This window comes from Schistocerca piceifrons, chromosome 2 (assembly GCF_021461385.2).
Source record: "Schistocerca piceifrons isolate TAMUIC-IGC-003096 chromosome 2, iqSchPice1.1, whole genome shotgun sequence".
NCBI classification, from domain to species: domain Eukaryota; kingdom Metazoa; phylum Arthropoda; class Insecta; order Orthoptera; family Acrididae; genus Schistocerca; species Schistocerca piceifrons.
Window position 1 is genome coordinate 333,047,047 of NC_060139.1, and position 22,604 is coordinate 333,069,650.

General features: G+C 37.2%; 1 protein-coding gene across 2 annotated transcripts in view; it reads right to left on the reverse strand.

Annotated features, from left to right (window-relative positions):
* Positions 1-22,604, reverse strand: part of LOC124777295 (WD repeat and HMG-box DNA-binding protein 1) — a 209,301-nt gene that overhangs the window by 60,262 nt on the left and 126,435 nt on the right. For both annotated transcript variants that reach the window (XM_047252646.1, XM_047252645.1), the window contains exons 13-15: positions 20,082-20,252; positions 18,318-18,532; positions 4,733-4,845 (exon numbers count right to left, since the gene is read on the reverse strand). In XM_047252646.1, the coding sequence (XP_047108602.1) occupies positions 4,733-4,845; positions 18,318-18,532; positions 20,082-20,252 (499 nt within the window). The remainder of the gene's footprint in view (positions 1-4,732; positions 4,846-18,317; positions 18,533-20,081; positions 20,253-22,604) is intronic.

Here is a 22,604-nt window from a genome sequence, read left to right on the forward strand (position 1 = left end):
TTTAGTTCAACACACACTAGGCTACAAATTAACATCATTATCACTTAGCTGAATGTATTCTTTAATATATTTTTAATACTTCAAAGTTCTTAGCCACAAATTTAAAAAAAACTCAATTTTTGAACAGCAGTTTTCCAAAGAAAGATTAATTTCTCAGCTTTAATATTTTTTCTGCTATTACACTGTATAGTATAGTTACTTTTTATAGAGTATCAATGGTGAGCAGCTTACACTTAAATACACTATTTTAAAAAATGGATTTTTAAAATTTTTCCATTTTGTTGCCTGCAATAGCTTTGTTGGGGGACCAGATAAAAATCCAAAAATTTCACCATAATAGACTCCAATGATATCAAACTTCAGCATAAATTTCAACTTTGAGATTCAATTGGAAGTTATGGAAAAAAGATCACAAACACGAGTCAAAAATACGTATTTTTAACATCGGCTATATCTGGTAGGCTAATCAAATAAAGTATACCAATCGCATCATGTAACACCACATTACATTAGCTAATGATTATTTGTCGAAACAATGCTGTGGTAATTGTTTCAGCAGACTAACAATTGCATCTGTTAGCCTACACAAGTCTGACTGTTGTCTTCCCCCTTACACCAACAATTGTCCACTCTCACTTATTTAGCTAGAAGTTCTTGAAGTGTGCAGTTGAAAAATCGTGTCTCAGTGTTCTGTTGGTGTTGTTATTAATGAAGCATGTCATAAAAGTGTGTATGGAGTGTATCCTAAAGACATTACTTAATCAAAGATTACAGTGAAGAAGAAAAAGTGTTGTTTTACTTACGAGTCGGCCTAGAGGTCAAATCAACATGCCAAGTACCTTGAAATGAAGTACTCAAAAAAAATTTCATCACCTTATTGGTCAGTCCTGCATGGACCCTTTTGTGAAACATAAGAAACCTATAACAAAAGGTCTGTGAGAAATAACATTTGATCATTATTCTAAAAATAAAAGCCCTTTTGTCAATCTCATACCAGAGAATCATTGTGTCCAACATGTTATTATAAGATATTTGTAATTCACAAGAGAATGTATAGTGAAACCTCAGATTAGAAACCTATAACAAAAGGTCTGTGAGAAATAACATTTGCTCATTATTCTAAAAATAAAAGCCCTTTTGTCAATCTCATACCAGAGAATAATTGTGTCCAACATGTTATTATAAGATATTTGTAATTCACAAGAGAATGGATAGTGAAACCTCAGGTAATGAATTTTGTGACTTACCAGCAACCATTAAAAAAGTAGATACAGCTTGTGAAATCCTGGGCATATTGCCTGCTAGTAAAATTAGAAAACTAAGTCAAGATAAAAGACGAAGTGCCTTGAATATAAAAATTGAGAAAGTGGCAGCTACATTCAAAAAGAATTTGGAAGTTTTATTTCAAAATACAATTTGTACTAAAACAGATGGGAGTTCTAAAACTTCATCAACTGAATATTATGATTTGATAAAAAAAACTAAAAACTAATTGCAGTACTTCAAACAAAGAGGATAAAATTAAGATTATCAGTTTACTGCCGAATTCTTGGAGTCAAGCAAATGTTAGTGATGAATTTAATGTGTCAGAACATCTTGTTAAGTTAACAAGGCAATTCGTAAAAGAGCAGGGAATTTTACCAGCATTACAAAAGAGAAGTGCATCTAATTTGGTAGATGCAAACACAATCAATACGACGATGACAATAACAGCTGTTTGACGTCTGGCAAAAAAGACTGTCTTTCTCTGAAAGAAAATGGTTCTAAGATTCAAAGACAAAACACGTTAATATTGTGTAATTTAAATGAACTATTCACTGAATCTAAAAAAGAAAATCCTGACATTGGAAGATCAAAGCTTTGCAAGTTGAGACCAAGATGGTGTATTGTTGCAGGTGTGTCTGGTACCCATAATGTTTGTGTGTGTTTGTATCATCAGAATGTAAAGTTGATGATAGATGGGACCAATCTCAGACTTGACCTTACAGACCTTTTGGAAGTTATGGTATGCAATATTGACAGTTACAATTGTATGATCAAGGGAAAATGTGAAGATTATCCAGGCAAACATGCCTTACTTGACATGTTTGAAGAATCCGAATAAGACGATTTGATCCTGACAATATAAAATACAAACAATGGCTAACACAAGACAGAACTGAAATGGTGACAGTCATAAAATTAAGAGAAGAGTTTTTTGAAGTGTTGGTGGATAATCTGAAAATACATAATTTTATTGCAAAAGCTCAAAGTAAATTTTTGAAAGACAAAAAGCAAACCTTGGCATCTGATGAATGCTTAGTTCTTGCTGACTTTCCGGAACATTATTCCTTTGTTGTTCAAGATGAAGTACAAGGGGACCACTGGGTAAACAAACAGGCCACAGTTTATCCATTTGTATTCTATTATAAAGATGATGATAAACTAATGAGCCACAACTTTTGAATCATAGGTGACTACCTTGAACACAACACTACAGCAGTGCTCATTTTTCAACTAAAATTAACAACCTACATAAAACAGCACCGCCCTTCCATAAAAAAACTGATTACTTTTCGGATGGGGTAGCAAGTCTATATTATTAACATCTCCTTTCATAAAGAAGATTTTGGGTTTGATGTAGAATGGCACTTTTTAGCTTCATGCCACAGGAAGAATGCTTGTGAGGGTGTCGGGGGTCTGCAGCAGACTGACGACAATCGTAACACCTCAAGAAATGTTTTAATTCTGTAAAAAACATATCAAAGGAATTACCTATGTTTTTGTACAATGTGAGGAAATACAAGAAGTCTATGACAGTGTCTTGAAGGAAGGGTACAACATTTGTCAGAAGATTAAAGGCACTCTGCCTTTTCATTGTTTTGTGCCCCATTCAAACAACTTACTGAAGTGTAAGATCACATCAACTTCGGCTGATAGTGAACTTCATCAGTGTGGAAAACTTGTACAACTGGTTCTTCAAAATAAAGACATAGTGGCTTGTGTTTACGATGAACAGTGATGGATTGGCGAAGTTGATAATATTGACTGTCAAAACCAAGATGTACATATTGTATTTTATCACCCTCCAGGACCAAGGACATCTTTTTAAAAAACTGAGAAGGATCATGTTTGGATGCCACTTAAAGTGTACTAAGAAAGCTGTCTCCCATGGACTTTTTAACAACTGTGACTGGGCAAACTTATAATCTAACGACCCAAACTGAGTGAACAAATTTCTCAAATGTTCACTGAGTGATGTACTGAAAACAAATAACAAGAGAGCAATATAATGTAATTAGTAGGCTTATTTTCAATAAAAAAGTAAGTAATTATAGATATGATTAAATTATATACTGTAACTATATATTTTATTCCATAAGTCTAGATACTGCTGATGTTAAAAAACGTATTTTTGACTCGTGTTTGTAAATTTTTTTCCATAACTTCCAATTCAATTTCAAACATGAAATTTACACTCAAGTTTGATATCATAAAGGTCTATTAACTGTGAAATTTTTAGATTTTCTATCTGGTCCCCCAACAAGGATATTGCAGGCCACAAAATGGAATTTTTTTAAAAAAATCCATTTTTTAAAGTGTAAGCTGTCCACCATTGATACTCTAAAAAAGTAACTATACTATACAGTGTAATAGCAGAAAAAAATATTAAAGCTGAGAAATTAATCTTTCTTTGGAAAACTACTGTTCAAAAATTGAGTTCTTTTTAATTTGTGGATGATAACTTTGAACTATTAAAAATATATTAAAGAATACATTCAGCTAAGTGATAATGAAGTTAATTTGTAGCCCAGAGTGTGTTGAACTAAATGCATTTTATCTGAAAGGCTTAGGACAATCCACTACTGAATAATTGTAAAAACTGTAGATGCTTGCAAATACGAAAAAAACGCATGCGGCCTGGGACAAATATGGCCGCCATTTCTAAATAATAAGCGATAAATTAAAAAAAATATATTTTTGTAACTACTAAGCATTGGGGAATTCACCCAGCAAATTTAATATTTTTCTGAGATAGTCAAGCAACCAATTATTTTTTCTTGGACCACTCGGTATGGATTGACCCTGTAAACTCTTCACATATACATTTTTCCAAACCCACAGTAATACTAATTTCCCCAGCTATCGATGGTGCTTAAATATTACATCATTACACAGAAAAAAATATGTAGTCACTTCAATGTAGTGGTTGCATATTAACCTTCTGGTGAAATACTCTCCTCTTTGCGTACCACCCTTTGTCCAAATCTTGTTTTGATTTCTGAAACCATTTACGAGATAAAAGGAATTTTGTGACTATTTCATTCTGGTTTTTTCGCTGGGATAAAAAATTTTTCTTGAGACTGATGAAAGAAAGCAAATTCTTCAAAGAAAACTTCAATGTGTTAGCTACCTTCCATATGTAGCAACATACAACCTAACATGTACCACATGCAAATTCATAGTGTACTCTACTTTTCACTGCTGAGTTTCTGAAATTCTTTCAGTAGTTTGCTTAATTCTGAAATATCACAGTGAACATGACCATTAATGAAATGATAGTGAGTTCATCATGAAGCTGACAAATGGAGCTATAAGATGTGGAAGAATCAAATTTTTTCGCTGAATAGTTTCTTTACAATCATCTGAGAAAGACCACAGGTCGGCCAGCGGGTACGTGGCATTCTGTTCTCAAAGGTGAGACAAGCTTAATATCTAATGCATTAGATTTTTAAATGCCAACAGAACTTACCGGCTGTGGCATTATTTGTGGGGGTGCTTGCGAATGGATCGTAATCATCTGTAACAGCATCCCCATTTGAGCTAGACCATCCATTCTGGCTCTCTGAAGACTCCAAGACATACCTACATCAAAACCAAGTACATAAAAGATGAATATATCACTGCATTTCTTATTACAGAGGAAAGTATCAGAGGCAACAAGCTTTGGAATTAATACTAGCAATAAGACAAAATATCTGCAGTGAAAGGTTTCACACATAAATATTTGGGGTGTCAAATCAATGATTAATGGGGACATCTCTCAAGAAATTTGCATCTTAATCGACCAAGTCACATTCTTTGCAGAAAATGAAAGTTCTGACTAGCCGCGACATAAGTATCACACTTTGCGCTCAACTACTTTGATACTACGTGCTCAGCATCCTACTCTATGGAGTTGAGTCATGGGCACTTTTGGCAGTATCAGGTAAGAAATTGGAACCATCTGAATGTGGATATATTAAAGGATATTAAGGATACCAGATTAGATTAGATTAGATTAGATTAGTTTTTCGTTCCATAGATCTGTGTTGAGGAGATCCTCTTGGATGTGGAACATGTCAATTTTTTTTTAAATTTTTTTTAAAGCTGAAGTAACAATACTAATAGTATGAATACATACAATACATAATTTGTTTCTATTAAAAAATTCATCAATGGAGTAGAAGGAGTTGGCCACTAGTAAGTCTTTCAGGCTCCTTTTAAACTGATCTTTATTTGTAACTAAATTTTTTATGTTTGCTGGCAAATTATTGAAGATGAGTGTTACTGAGTAGTGGACTCCTTTTTGAACTAAAGTAAGTGCTTTTAAGTCCTTGTGCAGATCATTTTTGTTCCTGGTATTGTATGTTTGAACCGAGCTGTTTGTTGGAAAAGGAGATATATTATTTAGGACAAATTTCATTAAGGAGTAAATATACTGAGAGGCAGTAGTTAGTATACCCAGTTCTTTAAAGAGTTTTCTACAAGACGTCCGTGAATTTGCTTCACAAATAATATGTATTACACGCTTTTCGACTCTTGAAAACTTTTGTTTGACTTGAAGAGTTACCCCAAAATATTATACCATATGACATTATGGAATGAAAGTAGGCAAAGTATGCAAGCTTTTTCACTTTTATGTCGCTTATATCTGCTAACACTCGAATTGCAAATACAGACTTGTTAAGGCGTTTCTGCAGTTATGTAGTCTGCTCCTCCCAACTGAATTTATTATCAAGTTGTAATCCCAGGAATTTAAGACTGTCAACCTCTTCTATCCGCTCTTCTTCGTACTATGCATATGCTGGGTGGAAACCTCTTACAGGTTCTGAATTGCATATAATGAGTCTTTTCAAAGTTTAATGTCAGTGAGTTGGCTTTAAACCATTTATTAATATCCATGAAAATATCATTAGCATATCTTTCTAGAACTACACTCGACATACTATTTATTGCAATACTTGTGTCATCTGCAAACAAAACGAACTCTGATTCTGACAGTGTAACTGATGAGAGATCATTCATGTACACAAGAAAATGCAATGGCCCTAAGATGGATCCTTGTGGGTCACCACATGTAATTTCTTCCCATTCTATGGAGACTGATAACTAGTCCCTTGCACTGACACCCTTTGTTTCCTGTTAGCGAGGTATGACTTGAACCATTTTGCAGCACTGCCCGTGACACCATAGAATTCTAATTTATTTAAAAGGATGTTGTGGTTTACACAATCGAATGCCTTTGACAAATCACAGAAAATACCTGCTGCTTGTAACTTGTTATTTAATGAATTAAGTACATTTTCACTGTAGGTGTAAATAAGCTTTTCAATATCAGAACCCTTCAGAAATCCAAATTGTGTTTTTGATAATGTGTTATTTGTGGTCAGATGGTTGAGAAGCTGCCTGTACATTACTTTTTCTAAAATATTTGAGAATGCTGGCAAAAGTGAAATCGGTCTGTAGTTTGATGGCATCTCTTTATCCCCTTTCTTGAATAGAGGCTTAACATCTGCATATTTCAGCCAGTCAGGAAATGTCCCAGTTATAATTGACTGGTTACACAAGTAATTTAGAATTGTACTAAACTCACAAGAACATGCCTTAATTAACTTTGTTGATATTTCATTGTAACCACTAGAATGCTTTGTTTTTAAATATTTTATTATGGAAGTTATTTCTTTTGGTGAAGTGAGTGACATATTCATGTACCTGAAGCTATTTGTAAAGGCTAGTTTCAGAATGTTGGAACACGTGAGGCAATACTAACCTTACGACTTATCTTAGAAGAAAGATTAAGAAAAGGCAAACCTACGTTTCTAGCATTTGTAGACTTAGAGAAAGCTTTTGACAATGTTAACTGGAATACTCTCTTTCAAATTCTGAAGGTGGCAGGTATAAAATACAGGGAGCGAAAGGCTATTTACAATTTGTACAGAAATCAGATGGCAGTTACAAGAGTCGAGGGGCATGAAAGGGAAGCAGTGGTTGGGAAATGAGTGAGACAGGGTTGTAGCCTCTCCCCGATGTTATTCAATCTGTATATTGAGCAAGCAGTAAAGGAAACAAAAGAAAAATTCAGAGTAGGTATTAAAATTCATGGAGAAGAAGTAAAAACTTTGAGGTTCGCCGATGACATTGTAATTCTGTCAGAGACAGCAAAGGACTTGGAAGAGCAGTTGAACGGAATGGACAGTGTCTTGAAAGGAGGATATAAGATGAACATCAACAAAAGCAAAACGAGGATAATGGAATGTAGTCAAATTAAATCGGGTGAGGCTGAGGGAATTAGATTAGGAAATGAGACACTTAAAGTAGTAAATGAGTTTTGCTATTTAGGGAGTAAAATAACTGATGATGGTCGAAGTAGAGAGGATATAAAATGTAGACTGGCAATGGCAAGGAAATTGTTTCTGAAGAAGAGAAATTTGTTAACATCGAGCATAGATTTAAGTGTCAGGAAGTCGTTTCTGAAAGTATTTGTATAGAGTGTAGCCATGTATGGAAGTGAAACATGGATGATAACTAGTTTGGACAAGAAGACAATAGAAGCTTTCGAAATGTGGTGCTACAGAAGAATGCTGAAGATAAGGTGGGTAGATCACGTAACTAATGAGGAGGTATTGAATAGGATTGGGGAGAAGAGAAGTTTGTGGCACAACTTGACTAGAAGAAGGGATCGGTTGGTAGGACATGTTCTGAGGCATCAAGGGATCACCAATTTAGTATTGGAGGGCAGCGTGGAGGGTAAAAAAATCGTAGAGGGAGACCGAGAGATGAATACACTAAACAGATTCAGAAGGATGTAGGTTGCAGTAGGTACTGGGAGATGAAGAAGCTTGCACAGGATAGAGTAGCATGGAGAGCTGCATCAAACCAGTCTCAGGACTGAAGACCACAACAACAACAACAACAACAGTTTCAGATATTCAAGGACAGATAAAGTCACAAATGTGGTAATACTGTGCTTATGCACAAATATTCAGAAACTCTCAATAACATAAAGAGAGGAAATCTCAAATACTTCGGCCAGATAATGTGCAACAACATATAACCTGTTGCACCTAAAACTTCCAAGAAAGATTGATGACAGTCATGGTCACATACGATTATTATGGCTAGAGAACTTAAGCCAGTAGTTTGGACTGAGCACAAAATTGCTGTTCAGAACAGCCATGTACAAACTACAAATCATGCAACTGATTACCATTGTTCTTAGTGGATTACGCACTTAAAAGATGAAGAAGAAGAATAAGAAGAAGAAGACAAAATGGGATAAAGGAATGGTGTATAATTTCCACAGTACAGCAATACTGCAATCAACTTAATTTTGTAACGCCACTCGCCATGCATTTGCAATGCATTTGTCATAAACAAGTATGATACAATATCTAAAAACACACTATAATTATACAAATTAGGCTTTAAATGTGCCGGGGACCAGCATTTGGCTCTTACAAATACATGTGAAATGTGGCAGACCATGAAGCATAAGCATCTTATCTGCATTAATTATTTATTTATTTTTCACTGATGATAAAAATGAGTCCACTAGCTACTTTTTTGTTCAATTAAATTGAACCATCATGTATCAATAGCACTATATTTCACTTTAAATGTTTTTGATTCATTTCAATTTTCTTCTTGATGACATCTTAACATAGAGCTATTTCCTTTATTATGCAAAATTTAATTTACCATCAAACCTTAAAACCTGGTTTTATTGTAAAAGATAACATGTGCTCTACATGAATAAGTATCTTTCTTTGTAAGGTACTAACAAGAAAAATCTTGTGACTGGGCTTAATAAATAACGTATCCTCTGACGAAATGGCTTCAGTGTAACTGTTCCCATCATTACTCAAAAAAAGTAATTTTACTGTTACACAGGTAGGCCAAACTGAAAGCTACAAGTACCAGCAAGTGTGGTACTTCTAATTTCACTTCCACTTCAATCCCAGAAAAATTACGTTATGTTTTAAAACTGTGTCTGAATGGCCATACCGTATTTTCGGACGAGTTTTCAATCCATTTAATTTCATTTGCTTCTATTTCTTTGATCTATGACAGCAATTGTGATAGACACTTATACTCACTTTAATAGGACTATATGCTGAACACTTATACTTACTTTAATAGGACTATATGCTATGTCCCAGTACCCTTCTGTAAGTCACTATCATTGTTTAAACTGAATAGTTTTGTGGTGCCTAAACTGTAAGGGGAGTTTGTGATGAAGCAAGCTGGGATCTCTCTACTTCCTCTCTTGTTTTGCCATCTGCCTCCTTAAATTCATTTTATTTTCATTTTTGCCTAATTACCATTAACATGCATGAGTATAATCTGCATTTCCATACAAGAAGAAAGGTTGGCCCTCAGTCTTAAGGAATATGGCACCAGATCTAATTTTGTGCTTAGTTTTGTGTATGTCATTAATTTCCTACTTTATTTTGACCATTCCTAGTTTAACACCTTTGTTACAGGGTGAAATCGGCAATTGTTTCGTGACTTACATTCTATTGTTGACTTATAAACAAATATAAGTTGTGTACTAATTATAAACATTTGGAAGAACTACTAGGACTCTTAAAGTATTTATTTGGTTCTAATCGAAAACATATCTGCAAAGCCAGCCCTTAATTAATTCCAAAATAATTACCAGGTTTGTTGAAAGTATTGTCTGTATAACTATATCTGTTAATTTCATCACTTAAACAAATATTTCGGCCTAGCCTTTGTGGTAGAAGAAACTATTAAAAAGGAGGAGTTTTTCAATGTGTTCGGTTAATTGAATGAGTTATGTTTTTATTGTAAATTCTGTAACTTAAACATCAAACAACGTGTAGTTTCAGTGCCTCTTATTGTGAGGATATATAAAGGATGGATTTTTGTACCTACACAGTCAGTCCCTAACCATTTTCAGACAAGAATGATGTATTGCTTAAATTAACAATAATGCATCAACTTAACAGTGGAATAAGTGTAACACAAATAGGCCGTGTGTTAGATAAAGTAATGACAATGTCTGTTCAAATTATTTTAGATATAGTGTCACATGTACCTTATTATTCTGCAAGAACTGTGAACTGTGTGGTTAGGTTTTTACTGCTCATACTTGTTCAACAGCAAACTATTGTAGCAGTATGCTGTGTATGCCTGTAACCTATTAATGAAGCTTATCAACATTTACCAACAATGAACTGGCCATATAACTGTGTAATATTGAGGGGTTGTGAACAGTTAAAGTAAAGAACTGTGAAACACAACTGTGCAACTGTCAGCTATATCATTTACAGTAGTCACTGTTGAACTTTTGTTAGGAGACACTCTTACCTGCATTGGGCTGGAACATCCCATCAGCCTGATGCAACTGTTTTATGTAACAATGCAAACATGCACATAGTACAGCAATTGGTTTCATGTTCAAAACAAGGGAAGTCCTGAGTGCTAAATATTGTAATTACTCCAAAACTAGTAATCGAATTCTGAAGAGTGAAATGTTCTGGGATTAGTCTCATTTACAACTGCAACCTTTGCAGCAGAAATTACTGTAGTTCCATTTGACAAAGCAAAGTTGATACTGATACCTGTATAATTAATATAGGTATGAAAAGAGATGTTATGTCATTTAGTGAGGATTTTTTTCACAGTTGATTTGGACAAAAACAGAATTGTGATATCTTAATACTTTTGGACTAAAGGAGACCAAACACTGAAAAGCGAGAAGTGTGGAGTTGTTGATAGGCACACACAAGCAGAAAGAAAACTTGCTAGCTTTCTGGGTAATCCTTTGAGCTAGAGTAAGAACCCCCCCCACACACACAAAACACAATTGCATATGCCTGTGCCCCTATATGGAGCCAGATGGATGCACAGTACCAGCGTTGCATTTCAGGCAGATAGTCTATGTTGTTGTGGGGGTTGTGCAGGTGTGATGCGTAGAGGGAGGGAGGAGAACTGGGGGATGGGTGGCTAGTGGCTCACTGGGAGTCAACTGATTTCCTAGCTAGAAATAGGGGTGGGGGGGGTGGGGGAGGGGGGAGGGGGAGGGGGAGTGGGGGAAGGGGAGTGGCAGGTGCACAGGCTAGGCATTTGACGCACGTATGTCAGAGCTGCTGCAGAGTGGCACATGCTGAAGGTGATATGGGGATGTGAATTAAGACGGGGGTGACAGGACGGAGGAAGGGGAAATTGTAAGTGGACGGTGTGTGGACAGTCCGAGGCCAGGACAATTACAGGAGCAAAAGATGTGTTGCAAGAATAACTCACCTCTGCATAGTTCAGAGATGATGATGGTGGAGGGAAGGATTCAGATGGGTCGAGTTGTGAAGCAGCCAACCTACACAACATCACAGTCCATCTCTACACCACGCCCAATCCCACTCGTTTGTCACGAGGATCATATTCCTGTTAGACCAAAGTGCAGGACCTGCCCAATCCACCCACCCAGCACAAATTACTACAGTCCTGTTACAGGCTTATCCTATGCCCTCAGAAGCCAGACTGCCAGTGACAGTAGCTATGTCATATATCAACTCCGCTGCAAAAACTTGCACTGTGGCGGAATAATATATTTGATACCTCACATACTGTAATTGAGCACTGAGTGAAGCCTGAACATGTAATCTAACAATATTGCAAGTGGTGTACCTCTATAATGAATTGCTACAGTGATCAAAATCATTTATACCCTCACACATGAAGTAATAGTTGGTAAAATACAATAGTACTTCATGGACTACTGCTAAAACAAAGTCTGCTGACCACAATCAATTATTCATGTACTGAACACCACCTGTATAGACTGCCGTGACAAAAGTCATTGGACAATGACATACATGCAACTATATAGATGATAATAGCATCATGTACACAAGGTAAAAAAGTGCATTGCACTGGCAGATCTGTGATTTGTACTCAGGTGATTTATGTGAAATGGTTTCCAATGTGATTATGGCCACACAACAGGAATTAACAGGCTCTGGACACAGAATGGTAGTTGGAACTACATGCATGGGGCATTCCATTTAGGAAATCATTAGAGAACCCAATATTCTGAGATCCACAGTGTCAAGAGTGTGCCAAGAGTACCAAATTTCAGGCATTACCTTTCACCATGACACTGCAGAGGCCGACAGCCTTCACTTAATTATCAAGAGCAGTGCCATTTGCATAGAGTTTCCAGTGCTAACAGACAAGCACCACTACATGAAATGCCTCAGAAATCAATGTGGGACATATGACGAACTTATCAATTAGGACAGTGCAGCAAAATTTGGCATTAATTGGCTATGGCAGCAGATGATTGATGTCAGTGGCTTTACTAACAGCAGGACAAAACCTGCAGTGCCTATCCTGGGCTAATTATCGTATCAGTTGGACTCTAAATGACTGGAAAACTATGACCTGGTCAGGCGAGTCCCAATTTTTTTGGTAAGGGCTGATGGTAGTGTTCGAGTATGCCAAGGACCCACTAAGCCATGGATCCAAGCAGTCCAAAATTATGTCAACTGTGTTTACATGGATCATTGACTGGAAATGGTTATGTTCAGCTACTTAGGTCCATTTGCAACCTTTCATGGACTTCACATTCCTAAACAATGATGGAAATTTTATGGATGACAATGCACCATTGTAACCGGGCCACAATTGTTCACGACTGGTTTGAAGAACATTCTGCACAATTTGAGCAAATCAGTTGGCCAACCAGGTTGCCTGACATGAATTCTATCAAACAGTTATCAGGCCTTATCAAGAGGACAGTTTGTGCACAAGATCCTGCACCTGCACTGGCAGCATTTTTGCATTTATGGACAGCTATAGTGGCAGCATGGTTCAGTATTTCTACAGGGGACTTCCAATGACCAATTGAGCCCGTGCCACATTGAGTTGATGCACTACACTGGGCAAAAGGAGGTCCGACTTGATATTAGAAGGTATCCCATGACTTTTGTCACCTCAGTGTATATTATTGTGAGGAGAACTTCTGTAAATAATCAATTATGTGCGTAAGTGGTGAGTAAAAGCTCCTCTAGTATTGATCCTACATTACTCCTTTCCAGCACATGTTTTGACTACATAATTTTCCGCATTTTTGTATCTGACTGAATGCATACCTAATACAAAGACCCAGATACTGTTAGCATATTGCATGTATATGTTTTAATTTATAATATTAAATTGTGAATTTCTTTCAATGGAGACTTCAAAACAATGTATCAGTACTACTACTTTTTCTTTATACTTAATGTCACACCTATAGTACATGTATTCATTGCTATTGAAGTAAAGTAATGCCAATAACTTCAGTTTTCCGGCCTAATTATTTGTATAAATTGAGATATCTAAGTTTATTTTTGTGCAGATAAACACACCTTGTAGTATAGAATTTAAATCAACAAATCATTAAGCACATTTTACTACAGCTTAGTTCAGACACCAAGTTAGTAAGTGTAGATCCTTTTTACTTCTTTTGACCCAATAATAATTTGCAATATTTCACAATAATAATTGATATATAGTTATTTATAGTTTAGTTATTACCATGTAACAGTGCGCAGTTGGACCGTAACTATATCGCTGAATTACGCTAATAATACACTCAAGCTTTATTAATACTCGCAATATAATCTACCTCCCTGGTCTCAATAGCAAACATATTAAATATTAAGCAAGCCCAGCAACATAAAATTTATTTTACTTACAGTTATTTGAAATGGGTGTAATAAATGCAAACCTTCCATCTTTTTTTGTACTTTATGCTAACTTTACAGCACAGCTCAAGTTTACTGACAAGTCATTGAAACAATTTTAGCATCCTCTCTGTTATTTACCAACTGCAAACACGTATTTTTCTTTATTTTTGTATTAAAGAATTACGATCAACTACTTCTTTTCTGCTTATGACCTACACTGATTAATTATTTTTCAGTTTCTATCTCTTTTCATCAAATATAGTTTAACAGATTATTCCCATCTAGACAGATATAACAAAGTTAAGTTGCATCTCTGAACTGTTATTCTCTAAAATAACTTACAGAAAATTCTTAATATCTCTGCCTAATTTTAAGACATATTTTCTTTTATTCATTCTTTCTATGGGGTTCCAATAATAATTAGTGGCAAATTCTATTTTGCTTCAAAATAGTCAGGATCTCCATGTTACATTTTCATTAATCAAAGTTTTATTTGATTTATATTTTCTTACAACAGGTTATTGTCGGATATGGATGAGTGCCAGCAAAACGAATCCCCAAACAACAATAGTGAATTATAAAAAACTACAAACAAACAAAAAATCAAAGCGCTGCCTCTTTAGACTATGAAGTTAAACAACTAAAGCAAAATTCTACCTCTTCAGATGTTGGCAAACACACCCCACTGAAGTCCTATATGAACTGTCACTCGCCACAATCATTCTGCAAGTAATGATAATTCTACACAAGGCTCACCTTAATAGTTCCAATATGATGCAACCATAAAATAAATCAGGTAAAGGTCTTTGTTAATTTTCAGGCAACATATGGTGCATGACAAAGATAAGTTCTGTCAAAGTCTCTTGTGCCTGTTAAGCAACCTTTCAGTTACTTCAGAGAGTGCCAAATCCCAAAACAAATACAGCAACCACTCAATTACCTTAGAGGGTTCTGAACAGGTACACTAGCCACAAGATACGAAACAAATCATATCACTGTCTGATAACAACCGTTGTTCACATCAAAAATTACAAATAAACTTGCTTGGTCAAGATACAGTTCTGTCAGCCCAATACTGCAATAACCTGCCAATTCATACATGCCAGCTCTCCTTATACTGTTATTTCACAAGATCACTCCATACTAGCAATGCTATCCTGCATTTAAAACCAACTGTGACAATGACAGTTGGAACCCACTCTACCATATTTTACTAACTTAAGGCAACAAAATTACCAGGTACAAAACACCATCAAATCTTGTGGCTCATCACACACCGCAAAGCTTTTTGTGTTAGTACGGTTAATAATCAGCTGTTGACCAGGATGAATGGCCAAGCTAAACAGTTGCCAAGTGCAAAGTTGACCACCAGTGGCACAACATGCAGCAGAGTATAACAAGCTCACTTTCAACGGTTGCTTTACATCCTGTCCCATCTAGGTCATTCCCTTAACCACCAGCTTCTCTCAACTATCCGGATGGGAGTTAACCTTACAACACATCCTTCATTCTCGTAATTGTCCTGATCTCAATCTCACTGTTCCCACACCCTCCACCACCCAACAGTTTCTCCTTCCTACAACCTGTTATCCCTCCAAATTCCTGCCCCTACGTCACCTTCAGCAAGCATCGTTCCCCACCAGCTCCGACAACTGTGCATCACATGCCTTGTGCATCACATGCCTTTCCTGTGTACGTGCCATCACCCCCCCCCTCCCCCCAATTCCATCGCACTCCTAGCTGGCAAATTGGCAGACCCCTTCTGAGCCACAGGGGGGGGGGGGTTAGTCTAGCTCAAACAAGTATTGCTTTAAAAGCTAACAAGTCTTACTTCTTTTGATGTGTGTTTATTGATGACTGAACACTTCTGCATTTTAGTGAGTGGTCTCCTTTAATCCAAAAGTATTTACATTCCACTAGAACTCTCCTACAACAATTTTAATGACTTAAATATTTCAGTAAATATTTGAGGTGAATGTCTTACATGAATCACCCGTGTCTTAGCAATATGCTTAGTATTGTGTTTAGAATTGGACTGGATCTGTGAGAGATACTGGATGAGAAGAAAAACAACTGCTGGTTGAGTCATTCACAAAACATGTATATAAGTAATACAGAAAAATTAAAAAATGGTATGACAGTCAATAAATATGTTGATAATTATGAGAAATTTTATCAAATGGCAGCTCCTATATATAACACATACACACACAAACTGGTTATCAAGTATTTCATCCTGAATGTAAAAACAAACTACAAGTGTCTTAAAATAGGGCACTAGCAACTATACATGGTATTATGTAATTAGAAATAATGTTGCTGGTGCCACACAGTCACCAGCAAGAGATGACTTAGTCCACTTCATTGCACGTCACCCACGATGATACCACTCCAATCAGGGGCTCTCTCAGCCACAGCAAAGTACACCTGGCATGATGGCTGTTGCCAGGAGTCCTGATGCCCCAAGAAGACAAGCATCTACTCCTTGGCATATGCGGGGAGTTTACAACTAAGGCATCAGCAGTGCGATCCCTGTGTTGTCAGGGGGCTACCACTAAACGTGTACATCACGGCCCCACCACAACAGGCTGGCTACTGTGCTGGATATTGGGTGCACAGAAATCCAATATTGTCATGGAGGTGAAAGAGGACAGGAGACAATGGGAGAACATGACATATCCTGGAAAGTGTCCTTGCCCAAATAGTTGAATTGCAGGTGGAGATGCAAAGCCATGACAAGAGGTTCAGGAAATCGAATCTAAGGGCACTGTGGATAACTCACGCACCACATAAGGCGTTCCTCCCCATATGGCTCACACTTGTGTAGAATTTGGAAAGTGGCAGGTCATATCACAAAATGGGACCTGAACTTATAGGGCCAGAAAGTGAGAGACTCCTTTTAGTCGCCTCTTACAACAGAAAGGGATGCCTCGGGCCTATTCTAACCCCGGACCCACATGGGGCTGTGTTTTGACCATCTCAGAAGAAAGCTTACTTGATTAGCAGTCCTGTTGTGCCTGTCTGCGACTCGAAATCTCCACTATATGGTGAGTTGCAGTCTATCCTTTTCATAATATGCCATTAAAGAGGCCTGTGCAGTTATCTACTTTACATTACGTTCTTATTGCTTCCTTCATCTGAATACATACTTTATTTACTGCACTACCCCAAGATATAAGATCACAAGACAAAAGGCAGTGAAAGTATGCAATCTAATGAAACACTTTCACCCTTAGGCCAATGCATGGATCGATACCTCTACATCTGCATACATACTCTGCAAAGCAACCATATGGTGCATGGTGGAGGGTACCACATACCATTATCAGTCATTTACTTTCCCTTGCAAATAGAGTGAGGGCAAAATGACTATCTATAAGACTTCGGGTGAGCCCTAATTTCACTCTTCTTATCTTTGTGGTCCTTAAATGAAATGTACATTGGCAGCAGTAGGACCAATCTCAAAATTTCTAAATTTTTGGACAAAAGGAGCATCATCTTCCCTCCAGGGATTCCCAGTTTTGTTCACAAACTATTTCCGTAATACTTGTTTGGAGATTGAGCCTATTGGTGACAAATCTAGCATAACATCTCTCAATTGCATTGATGTCTTCCTTTAACCTGTCCTGGTGGGGATCCCAAACACTAGAGTAGTACTCCAAGACAGGGTCACACTAGCTTTCTATGCAGCCTCCTTTACACATGATCTACACTTCCCAAAATTCTCTCAATAAAGCAAAGTTGAGCATTTGCCTCCCGACTATCAATCTCAGGTGCCCATTCCCTATCATATCACTTTGCAATGTTACAGTTAGATATTTAATTGACGAAACAGTGTCAAGCGGCACATTACTCCTTCTGTGTACCAATGTTATGGGGATGTTTTTACTACTCATTCACATTAATTTATATTTTTCAACATTTAAAGCAAGTTGCTATTCAACTAGAAATTCTGTCTAAGTCATCTTGCATCTTCCTAGAGTCACTCAAGGATGACGCCTTCCTGTACACCACAGTGTTATCAGCAAACAGTTGTGAAATGCTGTTCACTCCATCCACCAGATCACTGACATATATAGAGAAAAACAGCTGTCCTATCACACTTTCCTGGGGCTTCGCTGACAATAACCTAATCTTTGATGAACACTTGTCATCGAGGACAACGTACTGGGTTCAAGTGCAAAACATGCTGAATGTAGCTTCTTGAGTAGTTAATCTATATATTCGCTTATCCAAAACATAATGTATTCTAGGTAAAGCCTAAAAACATATTTACCTTTTTTGTAATTCTTTCTTAGACTGCAAAACACACATTCTTCTTAAAAACAAGACAAAGAAAGAAAACAACCACCCAAGCTAACAAAACTAAGAGCACTGTACCTCTTGTGAGATGCACCACTCCCCGACATGATGGCAGTAATCTCCGGTGTGAGGCGCTCACGTTCACGTTTAGCAGCATCCTCAGAAAGGCGATCAGCAAGATGATGCTTGCCCACTTTGGTAGCATATTTCATGGCTAACTGGAGAACTTGCTGAGATGGCATCAATGCTCCAAGTTCAGCTGCTCGTTGTTCCAGACCACTCTTGCAGGCAAGCTATGGAAGTCAGTCATAAAGTGTGAATGGTGTAATTTATGTTTCAAAGTGAAGAAAAGCAGTATACAACAATGTCAAAGATAACATATAATAGTGTATGCATATGACAGTGTAAGAGAATATACACAGATGGAAAAAAATAGCAACACAAAAAATAATTTGGGGACACATTTGTCTAGGCAACATATTTAAGGGGTTAACATTGGAAGATCACAGGTTAATGTAAATTGCAGATGTTAAACACTGGTACATTAATAACCAGTGTAACCACCAGAATGTTAAATTTAAGTATGCAAATGTGCACGCACTGTGTTGTACACATGCTAGATATCAGTTTGTGGGATGAAGTTCCATGCCTGTTGCACTTGATCAGTCAATGCAATGCCAGTTAATGTTGTTTGTGGATTACACTGGAGTTGTCGTCCGATGATGTCTCGACTGGAGACAGATCTGGTAATCGAGCAGGCCAAGGCTACATGTTGGCGCTCTTCTAGAACATACTGGGTTACAACAGCAGTATATGGGCGAGTGTCATCCTGTTGGAAAACATCCCTGGAATGCTATTCACGAATGGCATCACAACAGGTCGAACCACCAGACTGACATACAAATTCACAGTTAGAGTGCGTGAAATAACCAAGAGAATGCTCTTGTTGTTACATAGAATTGCAGCCCAGACCATAACTCCAGGTGTAAGTCCACTGTGTCTAGCATAGAGATAGATTGTTTGCACTCAGCTGGCCTCCTCCTACACAACACACGTCCCTCACTGGCACTGAGGGAGAACCAGCTTTCATCAGAAAATACAACAAACCTTGACCCTAACCACCAATGAGCTCTCGCTTGACATCACTGAAGTTGCTAATGGTGGTGTGGTTTGGGGTCAGTGGAATGCATGCTACAAGGTGTCTGGCTTGGAGCTGCCCTTGAAGTAACTGATTTGGTAACCATTAGATGTGTCACTGTGGTGTGCCAAATGCTGTTTATTGGTGTTATTTTAGGTTATAAATAAAAGGCGGAACCTATATCCAATTATTTTAACTGCAAACACAAAAGAAATACAAGAATTGCAAATCCAGAAGATGAAAAATATTTCGGTCCCCTGAGATTCATTGAAAAAGGGTTTTACTGTAGTTGGCATATCCTACTCCTTCCATGTTTTGTAAATATGTCACATACTTTAACTGGGCGATCCTGCTGTCATTGAGAGTATGCATAGGACTTGTTTTATGTTGCAAGTGCATTTATTTTAATCCCATGACATTAAAATTGATGAAATGTCCATTATTTCTTACTACCACACAAATTTCACTTCAAATTCTTGTATTCCCAGCCAAATTAAAGTGATTCAAAACAATGTCTCTTGTTTAATGCCTGCATTAATTGTCTGCAGAAGAGAATAAAGTAAAAGCAAACATAATCAGTAGAACAAAAACAGAGTATTTGTTATTCACCCTTAAATACAAATGGAAAGAAGTTGTTGGATATCGTAATTTTCAAACAATTTTATTGACTAAAGGTAAAATCTTAGCACATGTATTTTACTTACAGCAAATAACTTAATGATGGTCTCCTTTATAGTAGTTTCAATTGCATCTTTTTCATTCAAGTAGTTGTCATCAGTTCTACTTAGGGCTTCCACACCACCCAAAAGTAGCTGAGACCGCCAAAATTTTTCTTCTAGCCCAGCCTTTTCAGTTGCTTCTTCACAGAGTGGGATCTGGAGATTCAAAAAATGTTAGCTGACCAACTGCTTTGACAGTGCTTTGAATACAGTGGATAAAATAGCATACTGGTTTAACAATATCCGAATACAAAAGATTAATATATAAAATTGTCCTTTGTGAAAGTACATATTAACAAAATATTCCAGTATTTCTTATAACAAAAAGGCATAACAACTGACAATACAACAGTGGATGCTCTCTTTTAGCTTACAAAAATGTAAACAATAAAAAACAATAGAAAATCCAGGTTGGAATATCAACAATGTAAGGAAAAGATAGACTGCTATTTGCCATACAGATGACATGCGAAGGTGCAGACAGACACAATTAAAAGACACACATTAGCTCTCAGCCACAGTCTTCACCAGTAAAAGAAACCCCCACAACATTCATTTATATAAACAATTACACCTCACGCACAAATGACTGCCAACTCCGGCAGCTCAGACCTCAATGCATTCTCGTCCAAGCTGCCAGAGTTGGTGGTCATGTGTGCATGAGGTGTGCTTGTTTGTGTGACTGAATGGAGTGTGTTTCTCTTTCTTTTATTGACGAAGGTGCGGCCGAGAACTAATGAGTAAGTGTCTTTTAATTGTGGCTGTCTGCAACTGGATGTGTCATCTATACTGTGAGTAGCAATCTATATTTTCCTTAAACTGTTGTATGTAAATAACAAAAAAAATTTTTAAGGCTAGTACTCTTGATACACTTGGTTTGAGTGTAGATTGTATACAGTTTTTCTGTTGCTTCATAATGTCATGAACAGGTGCACTCAAAACCCTGTCCACATTAAAGTTATGGCTCTAATTCAGATATCCACTTTATCACAAACCTTCCTCTTCACACGAATTTAAAAATGAATAAGCACACCGTGTGTGGCACAGTACATTTTCACGCCTTTTCAGACTATTTCTATCACTATTATAGCACGCATTAAGTAAGTGATAACCAGTGGGGGGATGAGAGTGCGTGTAAGAGTGACTACTATTAAACATGGTTCAGTAGGACACTACTGACGTAATAGCAGGGCAAGCAATTGTTTATCTGACTATTTGCTTTAAAATTTTAGTACCACAAGTAACGCAGCACACCACCATACAATGGTGAGAAAAATACAATAGCTACGACATTTCTTGAGGAGCTATCCCAGCATCTGATCCTATGAAACTCAGTTCGTTCTGTTCTTCCACGAGATCCACAGTGCTGTAGACAATGGTGCTCAGGTTGATGCCGTGTTCCTTGACTTCAGGAAGGCATTTGACACTGTCACGCACTGCTGTTAAGTAAAAAAAAATACGAGCTTATCGAGTATCGGAGCAGATTTGCGACTGGATTCAAAACGTCCTTGCAGAGAGAACTCAACATATCACTCTCAACGGAATAAAATCAACAAATGTAATGGTAATACCCAGAGTACACCAAGGAATTGTGATAGGACTCGGACTGTTTTCACAGATAAATGATGGTTCTTTAAGGCCATTCACAGATGATGCAGTTGTCTATGACAAAGTAGCAACGCCAGAAGATAGTAATGATTTGCAGAATGACCTCCAGAAAATTGATGGATGGTGCAGGCTCTGGCAGTTGACCCTGAATGTAACATACTGTACATACATAGGCAAAGAAATCCACTCCTGTACAGCTAAACTCTTGATGAAAAATCCCTGGAAACAGTATCAACCTTAAAATATTTGGGAGTAACTATTGAGAGTGACCTCAAGTGGAATAACCACATAAAACAAATAGTGGGGAAAGAAGATGCCAGACTCAGGTTCATAGGAAGACACTTAGGGAAATATAGCTCATCCACAAGGAAGTGGCTTATAAGGCACTTGTTCAACTGATTCTTGAGCATTGCTCATCTATCTGGGATCCCAGCAGGTAGGACCGATACAAGAGATGGAGAAGATCCAACGAAGAGCAGCGTGTTTTGTCACAGAACGTTAGTCGGCACAAGAGTGTTACAGAGATGCTCAACAAACTCCACTGGCAGACATTACAAGCAAGGCATTGTGCAGCACGGAGATATTTACTATTGAAATTTTGAGAGAGCGATTTCCAGGAAGAATTGGACAACATATTATTTCCCCCACATATGTTTCACGTAATGACCACGAGGAGAAAATTCAAGAAATTACAGATAATACAGTCGTTAACCAACAATCATTCTTCCCATGTGCTATTCTCGAGTGTAACAGGGTTGGAGGGCTCAGTTAGTGGTACAAAAGTACCCTCTGCCACACACCATTAGGTGGCTTGCTGAGTATGATGTAGATGTGAATGAACAACCGTTCAGTTTTCAATGCCAGTAACAGAAGTACTACACTGCCAGTAACAATGAATGC